Below are 14,202 nucleotides of genomic sequence, written 5' to 3' on the forward strand. Positions count from 1 at the left end.
CCCCCGAGCGCGCGCGGGAGGGAGATGGGGCGCGGCGGCCGGCGCAGGCCCCGCACGCTCCGGAGCCCCGAGGTACCGCAGGGCGGGGCGCGGCAGGGCGCGGCGGGCCAGGGCCGGGGCCCCGGGGTGTCGCGGGCGTGGCGGGGCCTCGGCCTGGGCGGGCGGACGATGGGGCTCGCCGAGGGGGAGAGGGCGGCCGTGCGAGGCTCCTGACCCCGCCCTCCTCCCCCAGGGCTTCCCGCTAGGCCCCCGCAGCGCCCCCTTCTTCTCAACCCGGTCACGGGTCCCTCAGTGAGCGAGAGGCTCCCGAGCCGCCTCCCCGGCCATGGCCAACGGAGTGATCCCGCCGCCCGGGGGCGCCTCCCCCCTACCCCAGGTGACTGCCGCGCGCGGGGGTGGGAGAAGAGGAGGGGAGGGACCCCAAGGAGGAGAGGGGAGTCCTCCGGCCGACCTTGGGATCCCCACATCCAGAGATGGAGCTGGGCTGGAGAGGAGGGGGAAAGGGAGGGCCTTTTGGTATTTTTCGGTTCTCTTGCCCCTCTCCTCTCAAGCCCTGGGCTCCTGGGAGGCTGACCCAAGGCTGGGGCGCAGGGAGAGGGGGTCGTTGAAGATGGAGCCCGCTGGTCTTCCCCGCCCCCAGCCAGGGTTTGGAGTTGGGGTGGATGTGGGGCGTTCTTGGGTCAAGGGTCCTTAGGAGAGGCTGTCTGGGCCTGCAGGTCCGGGTGCCCTTGGAAGAGCCCCCTCTGAGTCCAGACCTGGAGGAGGAGGACGATGACTTGGGCAAGACCTTGGCTGTGAGCAGGTTTGGGGACCTCATCAGCAAGCTTCCGGCCTGGGACCCTGAGAAGCCCAGCCGCAGCTACAGCGAGCGGGACTTTGAGTGTGGGTAGCCTGGGGACCCCTAGTGTGGCCGCCCTCACCACCATCACCTTCATTGCCACCATCACCGTGCTCTCCACCGGCTTGGTCACCCAGTGCCATCTTGTGCTGGACGCTGTGCTGGACGCTGTGCTGGGCCACCATGCCATGTTAAGTCATCCTGCCTCACTCACCCATCGCCTGTCCACCTTCCAGGGGAGCCGGGCCCCAGACGCAGGGGGAGGCGTAGGGAGATGGGCCTGAGGCCTCCCTCGGTGACCTTCACTTTCCCCAAGGCTCTGCCATACCTCCGGCCCTGCTCCCTTCTCTCTGCCTCCTCACCTCCCTCAGCTCTTCTGACTCCGCCTTCCCCCCTTGCTGTACTGTGTCCTTCCGTTTCCCCCAGCCCCCCTTTCACAACCTGCCCTCTCCCTGACTCCCGTTCCCCCACTCTACCAGGCCTTACCAATGGCAGGACACGGATACAGGTGTTGGGGGGGAGCCTGGCTCTTGAGGAAGGTCTAGGGTGCCCTTGTTTGAGGCCCTGAGCTAGAATAAGGTGTGTGCCCCTAGGGCGGTGAGGGGCCCCCCTTCTGCTGTGGGGACCCCCAACCGGCTCTCCTGCACCCCCAGTTCACCGGCACACATCCCACCACACCCACCACCCGCTCTCGGCGCGCCTGCCTCCACCCCACAAGCTGCGGCGACTGCCCCCCACCTCTGCCCGGCAGACCAGGAGGAAGAGGAAGAAGGAGAAAACCTCGGCTCCCCCTTCGGAGGAGACCCCTCCCATCCAGGAGGAGGGGGGAGCCGGAGTGGAGGAGGAGGAGGAGGAAGAGGAGGAGGAAGAGGAAGGGGAATCCGAGGCAGAACCTGTGGAGCCCCCGCCCTCAGAGTCCCCACAGAAAGCAAAGGTAGGGGTCTGTCCCTGAAGGAGGGCTGACTCCTCAGGGAGGGGTGCGGGTGGGGGGAGAGGACACAGCCGAGGGCGCCAGGGCTGCCTGGGGGAGTCGGGGGGGGGGGGGGGGGGGGCGGGTGGGGGGCTGAGCCCGTGCAGGGACCCAGGGCACTCCGGTTTGTCCACAGTTCTCCATTGGAAGTGATGAGGATGACAGTCCTGGCCTCTCTGGGAGGGCTGCCTTCAGCAAGCCCCTGCCCTCTGTGGGCCCTTGCCCTGACAAGAGCCCCCAGCAGTCAGTCAGGTACTGGCCTCCAGCCCAGCCCAGAGCGGGCCCCAGGCTCCCTTCTGACCCTGGGGACTGTCCCAGCTCTGAGCCCAGAGAAGAAGAGGGGAGGAGAGGAGAGGGAACAGAGGAAGCGGGGAGGGGCGCATCCGCTCTCAGTCCATAGGATGGACAAGGAGGAGAGACAGGTGTCACCAGAAAGGAGGGCAGGGATAAAGGCAGAAGGAAGGGGGGGGGGGGGGGTGGGGTGGGGGGGGGGGGGGACAGTGAGACAGGGGCAGGGAGGTGGAGGTGAGCTTCCTTCTCTGCCCAGAAGGAGTCTGTGTCTAGCGCCCAGGGGACTATTCCAGGCCCCACCCCAAGCTGGGGGAGGGCAGACGAACCTCCTAACCTGGCCCATCTCCACCGTGGTTCCCTGTCAAGTCCAAGGCTGCCATGGTGCCTCCTCAGCTCCTCAAGCCCCCGGGCCCGGGTCTCCCGAGTCGCTGGGGAGAAGAGCCGGCCCTGGAGCCCGTCGGCCAGCTATGACCTGCGGGAGCGGCTGTGCCCAGGCAGTGCCCTGGGTACCCCAGGTGGCCCGGAGCAGCAGGTGCCCACTGACGAGGCGGAGGCCCAGATGCTGGGCTCCGCGGACCTGGACGACATGAAGAGTGAGTGACACCCTGTGGCAGCCCCCCTGGCCCACCCCCATGGGCGCTCCGCCTGTGGGGAACCTTGGAGAAGCTCTGTGCTCTCCCCAACCCAGCGCTTAGGCCCCTTTGCAGTATCCCTGACTGCTGGAATGTGGCCAGGGATGGGGAGCTCACTACCTCACCAAGCCACCTCTCTGGTTGCCAGAGCTGAGATTTCCCTTGGTGACACCTCTGCCCTTCTGTCTTGATTCTGTCCTCTGACCACCCCCTGAATAAGGCAACCTCCCCATGTGACCTTTGGAGACATTATGTCCCCCTTCCCCCAAGGCTTCTCTTCTCGGGGCAAACTCTTTTTGTCTTCTTCATGCCGGCCCCCTGAGGGTGAGCCACTCTTCCAGGTCCTGCTTCTCCCTACATCGGGGGCCCCCGACTTGTCGCACCACCTTTGGCGGGGCCTGGCTGTGATCACGGCACATTCCTTCCATCTCATCAGCACCCTGGTTTCTGTGCCACCTGTCATCACCCACAGGGCTCTGTGCCCAGGCTGGGGGCACCACTGACCCCCCCTCCCTCCCCCTTGGAAGCACAGTGTGTAGGCGGGGGTTGGTGGGGAGGGCTCTGGGCTCAGTACGTCATGGAAAGTTGCCAGGGCCCGAGGACAGGGACAGGAACAATCCGATGGCAGCAGTGGGGTGGGGGTGGGGGGTCAGGGGAGGGCGTGTTTACAGACTCAGGGTGGGGGCTGGAAACAGCAGGGAGCCGGCCTGGGGCCGTGGGGAGTCAGGAGGCTCGGGTTGAACAAAGACCGCTGGTCCAGGCTCCCACCTTTTAGGAGAGCCAGGGCTTTGGGGAGTCCCGAGCAGAGGCTGAGGGCTTGGCCACTGGGAGAAGGATGAGCCTGCTGGAGGAGGTCACAGAGCCCAACAGGGCACCCAGCCCTGGGCCTGGGAACGCAGAGAGCCAGGGCCCTTGGATGGCCCCGGCCCCCAGCCCTCGAGACTCGCTGGCCTCAGAGGACTTAGAAATGTTGGTGCTGGACCTTGAGGACGGTGACCTGTGGGAACCCACCCAGGGCCAGCTGAGCCCCATGGCAGGGGGGCCAGCTTGTGAGTAACCAGGCTGTTGGCCTTTCCGCAGCTGCTGGCCTGGAAGGGGCAAGCAGGGAGGAAGGGCTAGAGCTTTGCTTGAGTCCGCCAGATGTGTATCTGTGGGGGAGACCTGGGAGCCGAGAGAGGGCACAGGGAAAGGATTGAGGGCCTGGTGACTCCATGTAGGTCGTGGTGCTCCAGAGTGAGAGGCGGTGGCTGTGGGGGAGGGTAGGCAGCTGGGGCTGTGGACTGAGTGGGGTTTGCCTTCTTACAGTGGCTTGGCCAGTGGTCCCCTGTGTTACTGTGCGGTAGTCCTTTCCCCTCTCTGGGCCTTCGTGTCTTTGTGACATGGCTGTGCTGGCTTATAGGGTTGTGTGGACGTGGCCCCTGGCAGAGCAGGGGGCTGGAGGGCTTGGCTCTGACCATGAGGCCCCGAGGTGGACCCCCAGGACCACCAAGCCTGCCTTGCCTGCAGGTCACCGGCTGGAGGACAACCCTGGGATGCGGCGGCACCTTGTGAAGAAGCCGTCTCGGACACAGGCTGGGAGGGGCAGCCCTGGGGGCTTGGCCCCCATCCTGCGCAGGAAGAAAAAGAAGAAGAAGCTGGATCGGAGGCCTCATGAGGTACAGGAACTGAGGGGTGGGCCTGCAGCCTCCCCTCCCTTCTCCTCCCTAGAGCCTCCCTTTCCCACCTCCCCATCCCCCCACCCGCCCCCACCCCGCCTTGCCTGGTTGCCATGCCTCCAAGACCGCCGATCCCACCTGGCGGCCCCCAGATCCTCACCCTTGGCACCTGCCTCAGGTGTTTGTGGAGCTGAACGAGCTGACACTGGACCGTAGCCAGGAACCCCACTGGCGGGAGACGGCACGCTGGATCAAGTTTGAGGAGGATGTGGAGGAAGAGACAGAGCGCTGGGGGAAGCCCCACGTGGCCTCGCTCTCCTTCCGCAGCCTTCTGGAGCTCAGGAGGACCATCGCCCATGGTAGGGGCCCTGCAGGCCTGGCCCTGGGGTGCGGGCCCTCTTCACTGACCAGGGAGCTCGGCCGGCAGGAGCTGTCCAGCCCTGGGGAACTACTCCCTGGGGGCCTGCGCCCAGGCGAGGTCTGGCTGCCACTTGGGAGAGGTAGAGTCCGACCGCCTGCATAGCCGTAAGCTCGGAGGGGCCGGGCTGTGCCCCTGTAGGCCCCTGTCCCCATGCAGTACACTAACCAGTGACTCCCCTCCCTGGGTTTGGAGGGGCCGTGCCCTTGCTCCGTGTTCCCTCGGCACATCCCTGTGTCTGGCTCGTCTGTGCCAAGTGGCACTGACTATCTGCCCGTGTGCATCAGGTGCTGGACTCACCTGGCACGTCCGCCTGCCCTTGGGGAGCAAGGCGGCTAGGGTGGCTTTTCCTCTCTGATGGGACCCTACCCCTGACTGTACCTCCCAGGAGCTGCCCTCCTGGACCTGGAGCAGACCACTCTGCCGGGGATCGCCCATCTCGTGGTGGAGACCATGATCGTGTCTGACCAGATCCGTCCGGAGGACAGGGCCAGTGTCCTGCGCACCCTCCTGCTGAAACACAGGTGCCAGGGTGGGGGGCCTGGGAGGGGGGCCTTCTAGTGCCCGTGCCCTTCCAGGAGCACAGACTCTTCTGTGCGGCTTTCTAGCCTCTGCTTGAATAACCCCAGTGACGGGGAACTCATTATTCATTCATGTTTAGACAGCAGCAGTCATTAGAAAGTTCTTCCTTACTCTCTGTTTCTCAGCTCACGAAAGGCCTCTTTTCCTAACCTGCCTTGTCCCCTCTGCCCGTTTCATAGCCATCCCAATGATGACAAGGACAGTGGCTTCTTTCCCCGAAACCCATCCAGCTCCAGTGTGAACTCGGTCCTGGGGAATCATCACCCCACCCCCAGCCACGGTCCTGACGGCGCAGTGCCCACTGTGGCTGATGACGTGGGGGAGCCAGCCCCACTCTGGCCTCATGACCCTGATGCCAAGGAGGTCAGTCGCCTTGCTCGGACCTGGGCTGGGGGACTGAGGGGCCTTCTGGTTTCGCTGGAGGCCACCGCTGGCTTCCCTGAGCGGGTCGGGAAGTTTGGATGCCTGACATTATACGAGGCATGGGGGGGATCTGTAAGAGATACGCATGAGGGCCCCTGCCCTAAAGAAACAGGAGGTTTAAATGGGCTGACGTGGCAGACCCAGGGGACCCATTTCAACCAGATAAGGCAGAGGTGGTAGCGGGCAGCTGGGAGGAGGGGTCCACAACTGGAGCGGTCTCCTCCCGACGTGGGGCGCATCACTGACAGTCCCTTTCCTGGCTGGGGAGGGAGAAAACAGGGCCCAGGTCCAGGGGTTGGAGGGCAGAGTCCAGGCCTGGAACAAGGGAGGGGAGGGCCTGCCACGGCCTCCGGTCAGGGTCCCAGCCCTATTCCAGTTCTGCGTCCTCAGAAGCCTCTCCACATGCCTGGGGGAGACAGTCACCGGGGAAAGAGTCTGAAGCTGCTGGAGAAGATCCCCGAAGATGCTGAGGCTACTGTTGTGCTCGTGGGTGAGGAGGCAGGGGGTCCTGGGTGTGTGTGCTTCCTCTGTGCTCTGCTTGTCCTGAGCTCCGGCCCGCAGGCTCCTTCTTCCAACCCCGGCCAGACCAGGTCCCCAACGCATCCCTGCCTTGCCTGACAGCCTGTCTTGCCCCCAGCTCGCTCTTTCTCAGCCCTCTTACTGCTTCCCGTCCAGTTTTCCGCTGTCTTGGACTGCCGCTAGTCCATAGAGCACTTTTGTGAGAATTAAAGAGAAGCACTCCTTCTCGGAGACTGTTAACTTTTCATCTATTGGTAAATTATAATAAATATACAAATATATAAACGAATAGGGTTTCTTTAGATCGGGGGTTTCTTTGTGCAGCACGCAACCTGCTCAACTGTACATGATGGCCCCAGGTGTTTTCTCCAGGGCCAGCCTGGACGGCTCCTCTTTGCCCAGTGCCCTGTGCCTTGCTCTTCCCCCAGGCTGTGTGCCTTTCCTGGAGCAGCCTGCAGCAGCTTTTGTGCGCCTGAACGACGCCGTGCTCTTGGAGTCTGTGCTCGAGGTCCCTGTGCCCGTTCGCTTCCTCTTTGTGATGCTGGGTCCCAGCCACACCAGCACTGACTATCATGAGCTTGGGCGCTCCATTGCCACCCTCATGTCTGACAAGGTGGGTCCTGGGCTGGGTGCTCTAGGCCTGTCCCCCCCCCCCCCCCGCCAGGGCCCTCCTTTTTCCCTGTTGCTCACTGCCTACATTGGTGGCCCTGGATGCAGGGGCGCAAGAGGCCCTTCTGGGTGGAGGCAGTGCTCTGGAGCGATGGTAGAGGGAGAAAAGGGAGCCCTGGGCTGGAGCTGTGGGAAGGGGAGGTGGTTGAAGGGGGAGTAAAAGCCCAGACCCCCAAGTCTTGGATGTGGCATGAGACTGGAAAGGGAGGCCTGGATATGCTGGTTTTTGCTGTGGCCTCTCCTTGGCTAGGACAGGAAGGTCCTCTAGCCAGGCGTGATGTTGGAAATGCTAATTGACCGAACTGTAGCAGGTGAGAACTCTCTGGTCAGGATGGTTCTAGGGCCCCTTGCTATGCCCGGCGTTGCCCCTTTAGTTGTTGCATTGTGGAAAAGTCTGGAAGCTCCTAGGGAATAGAAGGCACTCGGAGGTTCAGGGCTGTGGCCGATTGCTGGCCAGCAAGGACATAAGTGAATATTTTGACGATTGGACCGGACCTGTATATGTGGCCAAACACCCATCCTGCCTCTGGCTTGGTGATGGCCCAACACCTCCTCCCTGAAGCCCTTCCAGGGGCTCTCAGCGTGGCTCAGCCCTTGCCTCTCCTGCCCATAGCTGTTTCATGAGGCTGCCTACCAGGCGGACGACCGGCAGGACCTCCTGAGCGCCATCAGTGAGTTCTTGGATGGCAGCATCGTGATCCCTCCATCTGAGGTGGAGGGCCGTGACCTGCTGCGCTCCGTGGCCACCTTCCAGAGGGAGCTGCTGAGGAAGCGGCGGGAGCGTGAACAGACTAAAGTGGAGATGACCACCCAGGGAAGCTATGTGGCCCCCGGGAAAGGTCAGACCCTTTGGGGCCCGTACTCCCCTTTCCCCCCCTGCAGCTCCTAAGGTTGTGAGGCCAGCCTGTCCTTGACTCCCTGACTCCTGGATGCCAGCTTCCAGTCCCTGATGGGAAGGATTGAGCCCAGGGCCCCCCAGCAGGAGGGGGTGGTCTGTGCTCCAGCAGCTCCTTGTTCCCCCAGAGCTGTCGGTGGAGCTGGGGGGCTCCGAGGCGACCCCCGAAGATGACCCCTTGCTGCGGACTGGCTCGGTGTTTGGGGGGCTGGTGCGAGATGTGAAGCGTCGGTACCCACACTACCCCAGTGACCTGCGAGACGCCCTGCACTCCCAGTGCGTGGCAGCCGTGCTCTTCATCTACTTCGCCGCCCTCAGCCCTGCCATCACCTTCGGGGGGCTGCTAGGTGAGCGGGAAGGGAGGCCGGGGTGGGGGACCCAGGGGCACCTGCAAGGTCTGTGGTCAGGGGATCCCAGGCATCACTTTTGCAGGGAGGCTATAAAGTGAGAGGGGGCAGGGGGGGTGTAAAGGGTGGGGGAGCCTGTGGCTGGGGGGGTGGAGGGGGTAGGGTGGGACGGTGGGGCTGGTGGTGACGGAGGTGGGAGGGTTGGGGCTGGGGAGCGGGACCTATCTATTGCTCTGTGGGGCTGCTTTGTTCTAGTTGGGTCCCCAGGTCAAGGTAGGCTAGATGAAGAGGAGGGGCCGGGTGGAAGGAGCCAGGCCAGGGCCCTCCCACTGACCCTTGCCTGCACCAGGAGAGAAGACTGAGGGGCTGATGGGCGTGTCCGAGCTGATCGTGTCTACCGCCGTGCTCGGCGTCCTCTTCTCCCTGCTGGGGGCCCAGCCGCTGCTTGTGGTTGGCTTCTCAGGGCCATTGCTGGTCTTCGAAGAAGCCTTCTTTAAGGTGACAGCCCTCCCCTGCCCGTCCCCAGGGATCTCATGTCCCATCTCTCGGCCCAGGTGATGGGTCCCTGCAGTCTCTCCCCTCCTCTCCCTTTAGAGCTCACCCTCCGCCCCGACCCCGGCCCATCCCATGGGGCCCGATGTCCAGGGCAGACCGCTGGGGGTAACCACAGCCTCCCTCCTGGCCTCTAGTTCTGCCGAGCCCAGGACCTGGAGTACCTCACCGGCCGGGTGTGGGTTGGCCTCTGGCTGGTGGTCTTTGTCCTTGCCCTGGTGGCCGCTGAAGGCAGCTTCCTGGTCCGCTATATCTCACCTTTCACCCAGGAGATCTTCGCTTTCCTCATCTCGCTTATTTTCATCTACGAGACCTTCCACAAGCTCTACAAGGTGGAGGTCCAGAGAGGTCTTGGGGGGGCATGGGTGGGGGCTGGGCAGCACCCTGGGGAGGGGAGCATGGGAGGGGTTGGCAGGGAGCATTGGGAGCAGAGGGGATGAGGAGGAGGGCTCCGCTGGGTGTGGGCGTGGGGGGTCAGGACACCCTGGGCTAGGTCAGAGCTGCCAGGCAGGGAGTCCTACCCAGAGGGTGCAGGTTAGATCTCTAGCAGGATTCAACCAGTATGTGATGGTTTGGGGCACGGTCAGTGCCGTGGGGCTCCGTGTGTGCGTGTGTGTGTGTGTGTGTGATGTATCTCGTCGTCCTGTGATACTGTTGCCCGGTCAGGTGTGTGAGGGGTCAGCACTCCCCCTCACAGCCGTATGAAATCAGGGTGGTAATATCAGGGTGACCTGCCCAGGTGACTGCTAGGGCAAACTTGTAACCCACGCAGGTGTTCACGGAGCACCCATTGCTGCCATTCTACCCCCCCGAGGGGGCATTGGAGGCTGGGCTGGAGCTGAACGGGAGTGCTGTGCCCCCCACCGAGGGGCTGCCTGGCCCGAGGAACCAGCCCAACACGGCTCTGCTGTCCCTCATCCTCATGCTTGGGACCTTTCTCATTGCCTTCTTCCTGCGAAAGTTCAGGAACAGCCGCTTCCTGGGAGGCAAGGTGCGTGGCTGAGGAGAGGCGGGCCCCCCTGGGTTTCCCCGGAGTTCCTGCCGTCAGGGCCAGTCTCCCCTCCAGAGGGGGCACTCTCCCCTTCTCCTGGTCAACCCATGGACCTAAAGCACATCTGTGCAGTCCCTTCCCGGTCAGAAACTTCAGAGAAGTTTAATCAGGCCAGGAATGCCCTCTTGAGCTGGGCGGCACCCATGGGATTTAGAGGGACAGGTTGGGGGATTTCTGGCTCAGAAAATCAGACCCAAGAGAGCTGGAGCCAGAAATCCCCCATGTTAGTCTCCTGACCCTCACTTCTTTTGCTCCTTTCCCCCACTGGCCCCTCAAGGCTCGCCGCATCATTGGGGATTTTGGCATCCCCATTTCCATTCTGGTGATGGTCCTAGTGGATTACTCGATTACAGACACCTACACACAGGTGAACAAGCCCCACCTCCCTCCAACGGTGGCTTCTCACCCCAGAGTCTCGGGAGGGAGGCCACAGCACGTTCCCGTTGCTGCAGTGGCTATGATCATGGGCAGAATTCAGCTTTTTTAGTGGAGTGGTGACCTGCTGGGACCATGCTGGGGTGGGTGGGCTGGGGGCAGCTGAGTGGTTCAGCGGATGAGGCCAGCCAGGGCTTCTGAGGCTATGTGTGAGCAGATACGGGGCTGGGGGCCAAATGACAGGTGTGCCTGGGGCTCAGGGAGAAAGGATGTCATTCTCTGTCCTCTACCAAATCCTTGGAGGGACTCTGGAAGATGGAAAACTAATTTCCCCCAAAGCTGTTCACGTCCAGGTTTCCTGGAGCCCTGGTACTGGGAACACAGAGCTTGTTGGGAGCAGCTGCTATGTGGGGTTCTTAGCATGGGGAGGCTGTGTCCCTGAACCCCGTCTTCCTTCCTGCCATGCAGAAGCTGACGGTGCCCACAGGGCTCTCGGTGACGTCCCCCCATAAGCGCACGTGGTTCATCCCGCCCCTGGGCAGTGCCCGTCCTTTCCCGCCCTGGATGATGGTAGCAGCTGCTGTCCCCGCCCTGCTGGTCCTCATCCTGATCTTCATGGAGACACAAATCACTGCGTGAGAGGGCTGGGGGACCCTGGGTGGGGGTGGCTGGGGAGGAGCGGAAGGCAGCGGGATTGGTGGCGGGGGGGCGGGGGGGCAGCACATGGCCTGGGGCACAGTTTCCCTCCGGTGCTGTGACAGGAGATCCATCTGTCCCCACCACCATGTGCAGGGTGGCACTTGGCAGTCCTCACAACAGTCTGGCACTATGCTCTCCCACTGATGCTCACATGTGTCTCATTTTGGTTAAACCACAACGTGGTGAGATCTGGCATCTGGCTTTTGTGGCGTCTTAAATATCCATAATATGAGGTTTTAGCCCAAATTTACTTTGACGTGAGAACATCACTTTGGGAACTTGGCAGAGGAAGCTGGCAGATCCCGGGGAGGGCTCTTCAGTCCGCGCTGGCCCTTCCCCACTGCGCATGCCTGGCCCTGCGGCCCGCCTGCCCTCCCCGCCGCTCAGCCCTGCTTCCTGTCCTGCAGGCTCATCGTCAGCCAGAAGGCCCGGAGGCTGCTCAAGGGCTCCGGCTTCCACCTGGACCTGCTGCTGATTGGCTCCCTGGGTGGGCTCTGCGGGCTGTTTGGGTTGCCCTGGCTCACGGCCGCCACTGTCCGCTCGGTCACTCACGTGAATGCCCTGACGGTTATGCGCACTGCCATCGCACCCGGCGACAAGCCCCAGATCCAGGAGGTGCGGGAGCAGCGGGTCACTGGAGTGCTCATCGCCAGCCTCGTGGGTGAGAGCACCCACCTTGCAAGGCCCCAGCCCCCGCTCCACAGACCTGCCTCCTTGGGCCCTGTGGCCTTTAGTCCGCGCTCTATCCCAGGCTTGCCTCAGGTCCCGTCTGGGTCACCAGATGCATCATGTCTAGCACCCGCTCTCACCCTAGCCTGCCTTGAGACACTCTGAGCCTTTTTACCCTGAGCCCTTTCCGGGTCCTCCGTCCGGCTCCTTCTCCTCTCGCGTGTAGTGATGAGGCCCAGCTGGTCCCCTCTCCACCAGGCCCATCCATCCTCATGGGGGCTGTCCGAGGGGTCAGGTAGGTCCGTGTCACCTCCTCCAGGCCTGTCCATCGTCATGGGGGCGGTGCTGCGCCGGATCCCGTTGGCCGTGCTCTTTGGGATTTTCCTGTACATGGGGGTCACGTCACTGTCGGGTATCCAGCTGTCCCAGCGTCTGTTGCTTATCCTCATGCCGGCAAAACACCATCCCGAGCAGCCCTATGTGACCAAGGTAGGGCCGGGCAGCATGGCGGTGGGGAGATGGGGTGATCGGGAAGGGGTGCGAGGGATGCCGGGATGGGAGATGGACAGAGTGACTGTGGAGGGGAAGTCTGGGGGCCCGGGGAGCTCTGCCCCGAAGATGTTGGGGGGGGTAGAGCAGGCCGGGCGCTGTGCCGTGAGACTTGAGGCCCACTCCCCAGGTGAAGACGTGGCGGATGCACCTGTTCACCTGCATCCAGCTGAGCTGCATCGCCCTGCTCTGGGTGGTCAAGTCCACAGCGGCCTCACTCGCGTTTCCCTTCCTGTTGCTGCTCACGGTGCCTCTGAGGCGCTGCCTTCTGCCCCGGCTCTTCCAGGACAGGGAGCTGCAGGCGGTAAGGGATGCTGCTCGGGGCCATGTTCGGCCGGAGGGGCCCTGGAATCAGGGAGGCCTGGGTTGCAGTCTCTGCTGTGCCCCCTGCTAGTTTGGCTGGAGGGAAGGGCTTCGGGCCGCAGGCCCTGATGGTCCCTGCAGACAGCGAGGCCTGAGAAGGTCTGGGCTGCGGGGCCGGAGGAGTTGCTGGGGGGAACTGTTGGTCAAGTGCCCCCCTCCCCGCCCCTCCCCGCCCCTCCCCGCCCCGCCCCGCCCCTCCCGACCTTCTCCTTTCTGCAGCTGGACTCGGAAGATGCTGAGCCTAACTTTGACGAGGACGGCCAGGATGAGTACAACGAGCTGCACATGCCTGTGTGACCCTCTACCGTGGTGCCCCTCAGAGACCCTGACACCTTAGTGATCCACACCTGGGCCCCAGGCAGAGCCCAGCCCCGGGGCCAGTGGGCGCCTCCCAACCCAGAGCCGTGCCTGGAGCCACTCGCGCCACGGCCAGAGCGGCCCGCTGACTCTGCCCCGGGCACTGACCTGGGCTCACCCAGGCCCTTTCACAGACCAGACCGGCACAGGCTTTGAGCTCATTATAACCACACTCCTTGTCTTGTGTCTGCCTCACTTTCTTGGTTCCACCCCTGGTCTGTCCGGTCATGCTTATCCAACTGGAATTGGAAGAATTCTGTTTTCAGGGCCATCAAAACCAGGGAGAGGTTTAAGGCAAGGACAGAATTCTTGGGGGAAAGGGAGAGAATCAAGACCGCAGAAGGTCAGAGCTGGACGTTATCATCACCCCCTGGAGCCCTCGCAAGTACAGCTGGGGAGCAGGAGCCTCAAGGTCTGGCTCAAGGTCACATACTGCTAATCTAGCCTCTGCTTGGAAGGGAGATTGTGGGGGAGGGGTGAGGGACGAGGTGGCTTCGCTTTAGCTATTAGAGAAATCAGAGTGTCCCCAGTGGCTGTGGGGCTATAGAAGGAAATGGAAAACGTTTTCTTGATCCCTGGCATTCTGAGGAGCAGGGTACAGTAGCCCAGTCCCCTAGACGCCGGGGTGGCGCTGGATTTGGGGTCCCTGGACCATTTTAGATTCTCACGGTTTAAGAGTGGCAGTTTGGGGATTCCTGAGGCCACTCCCTGTGCAACAGTCTGTTCTGCCAGAAATAACCTGGGAGGCCTTGAAGAGGGTGCAAACTGGGAGCCAACGGCGTCACAGTTGCTAGGCAACCAGTGGCGAAGTGAAGCCGGTTGTCCCTGTGTTGCCCTCTGGTGGCCACTCTCGCACACTGCAGGCTCTGTCCCCTCCGGGCAGGAGTAGCACTGCCATCTGGTGGACCCACTGGATCCCTTGGTCAGAGACCCCGTTCAAGCAACTTCCGTACCTCCCTGGGAGACACGGCGTGGGGGGTGGTTACAGAGAGGTTCCGCGGAGTTGCACAGCCCCGGGTGGCTCTGAGCATCCAGAGCCGGGATCCCTCAGCCCCACTTTAGCTGGCCCTGCTTCTTAGCCATTTCCCAGTTTCTTCCCCGGTGTTCAGGCCAACAGCTAGTGCCCTGAAGCTGGTCAGCAGAGAGGGGACAGACCCCTGCGAGGCTGTTTGTTGTGTTCATAGGGAAGAGATACGCCTTTCTAGATGTCCCAGATTGTCATTCAGGTGTGAGCATTTCATTCCTGTCGGCCCCTTTGGTCTCTCTGGCAACACGATGGCCTCTAACTTCATCTGGCCTTTGACTGGCTCCCTGGGCCTATGTGAAGACAAAATCCCTTTTCCTTTAC

At 62.7% G+C, this 14,202-nt stretch overlaps 1 protein-coding gene across 4 annotated transcripts; it reads left to right on the forward strand.

Moving 5' to 3' along the window:
- Positions 1-320: 320 nt before the first annotated feature.
- SLC4A3 (solute carrier family 4 member 3) lies at positions 321-13,068 on the forward strand. 4 transcript variants are annotated; one of them, XM_044913428.1, is made up of 22 exons: positions 321-376; positions 717-882; positions 1,492-1,772; positions 1,945-2,060; positions 2,466-2,692; positions 4,238-4,386; positions 4,565-4,745; positions 5,193-5,328; positions 5,566-5,749; positions 6,200-6,299; positions 6,757-6,941; positions 7,611-7,836; positions 8,021-8,239; positions 8,589-8,737; positions 8,929-9,123; positions 9,564-9,782; positions 10,120-10,209; positions 10,686-10,852; positions 11,324-11,577; positions 11,905-12,074; positions 12,265-12,438; positions 12,717-13,068. In XM_044913428.1, the coding sequence occupies exons 1-22, from the start codon at positions 326-328 to the stop codon at positions 12,792-12,794; spliced, it is 3,717 nt and encodes a 1,238-aa protein (XP_044769363.1). In that variant the 5' UTR covers positions 321-325; the 3' UTR covers positions 12,795-13,068. The 4 variants fall into 4 exon arrangements, with proteins under 4 accessions (XP_044769363.1, XP_021558649.1, XP_044769362.1 ...); XM_021702974.2 differs by having other exon boundaries at positions 2,493-2,692; XM_044913427.1 differs by having other exon boundaries at positions 326-376; positions 1,945-2,051; positions 2,373-2,692; positions 12,717-13,035.
- Positions 13,069-14,202: the final 1,134 nt, after the last annotated feature.

Source organism: Neomonachus schauinslandi, chromosome 3, assembly GCF_002201575.2.
Source record: "Neomonachus schauinslandi chromosome 3, ASM220157v2, whole genome shotgun sequence".
Classification (NCBI taxonomy): Eukaryota; Metazoa; Chordata; class Mammalia; order Carnivora; family Phocidae; genus Neomonachus; species Neomonachus schauinslandi.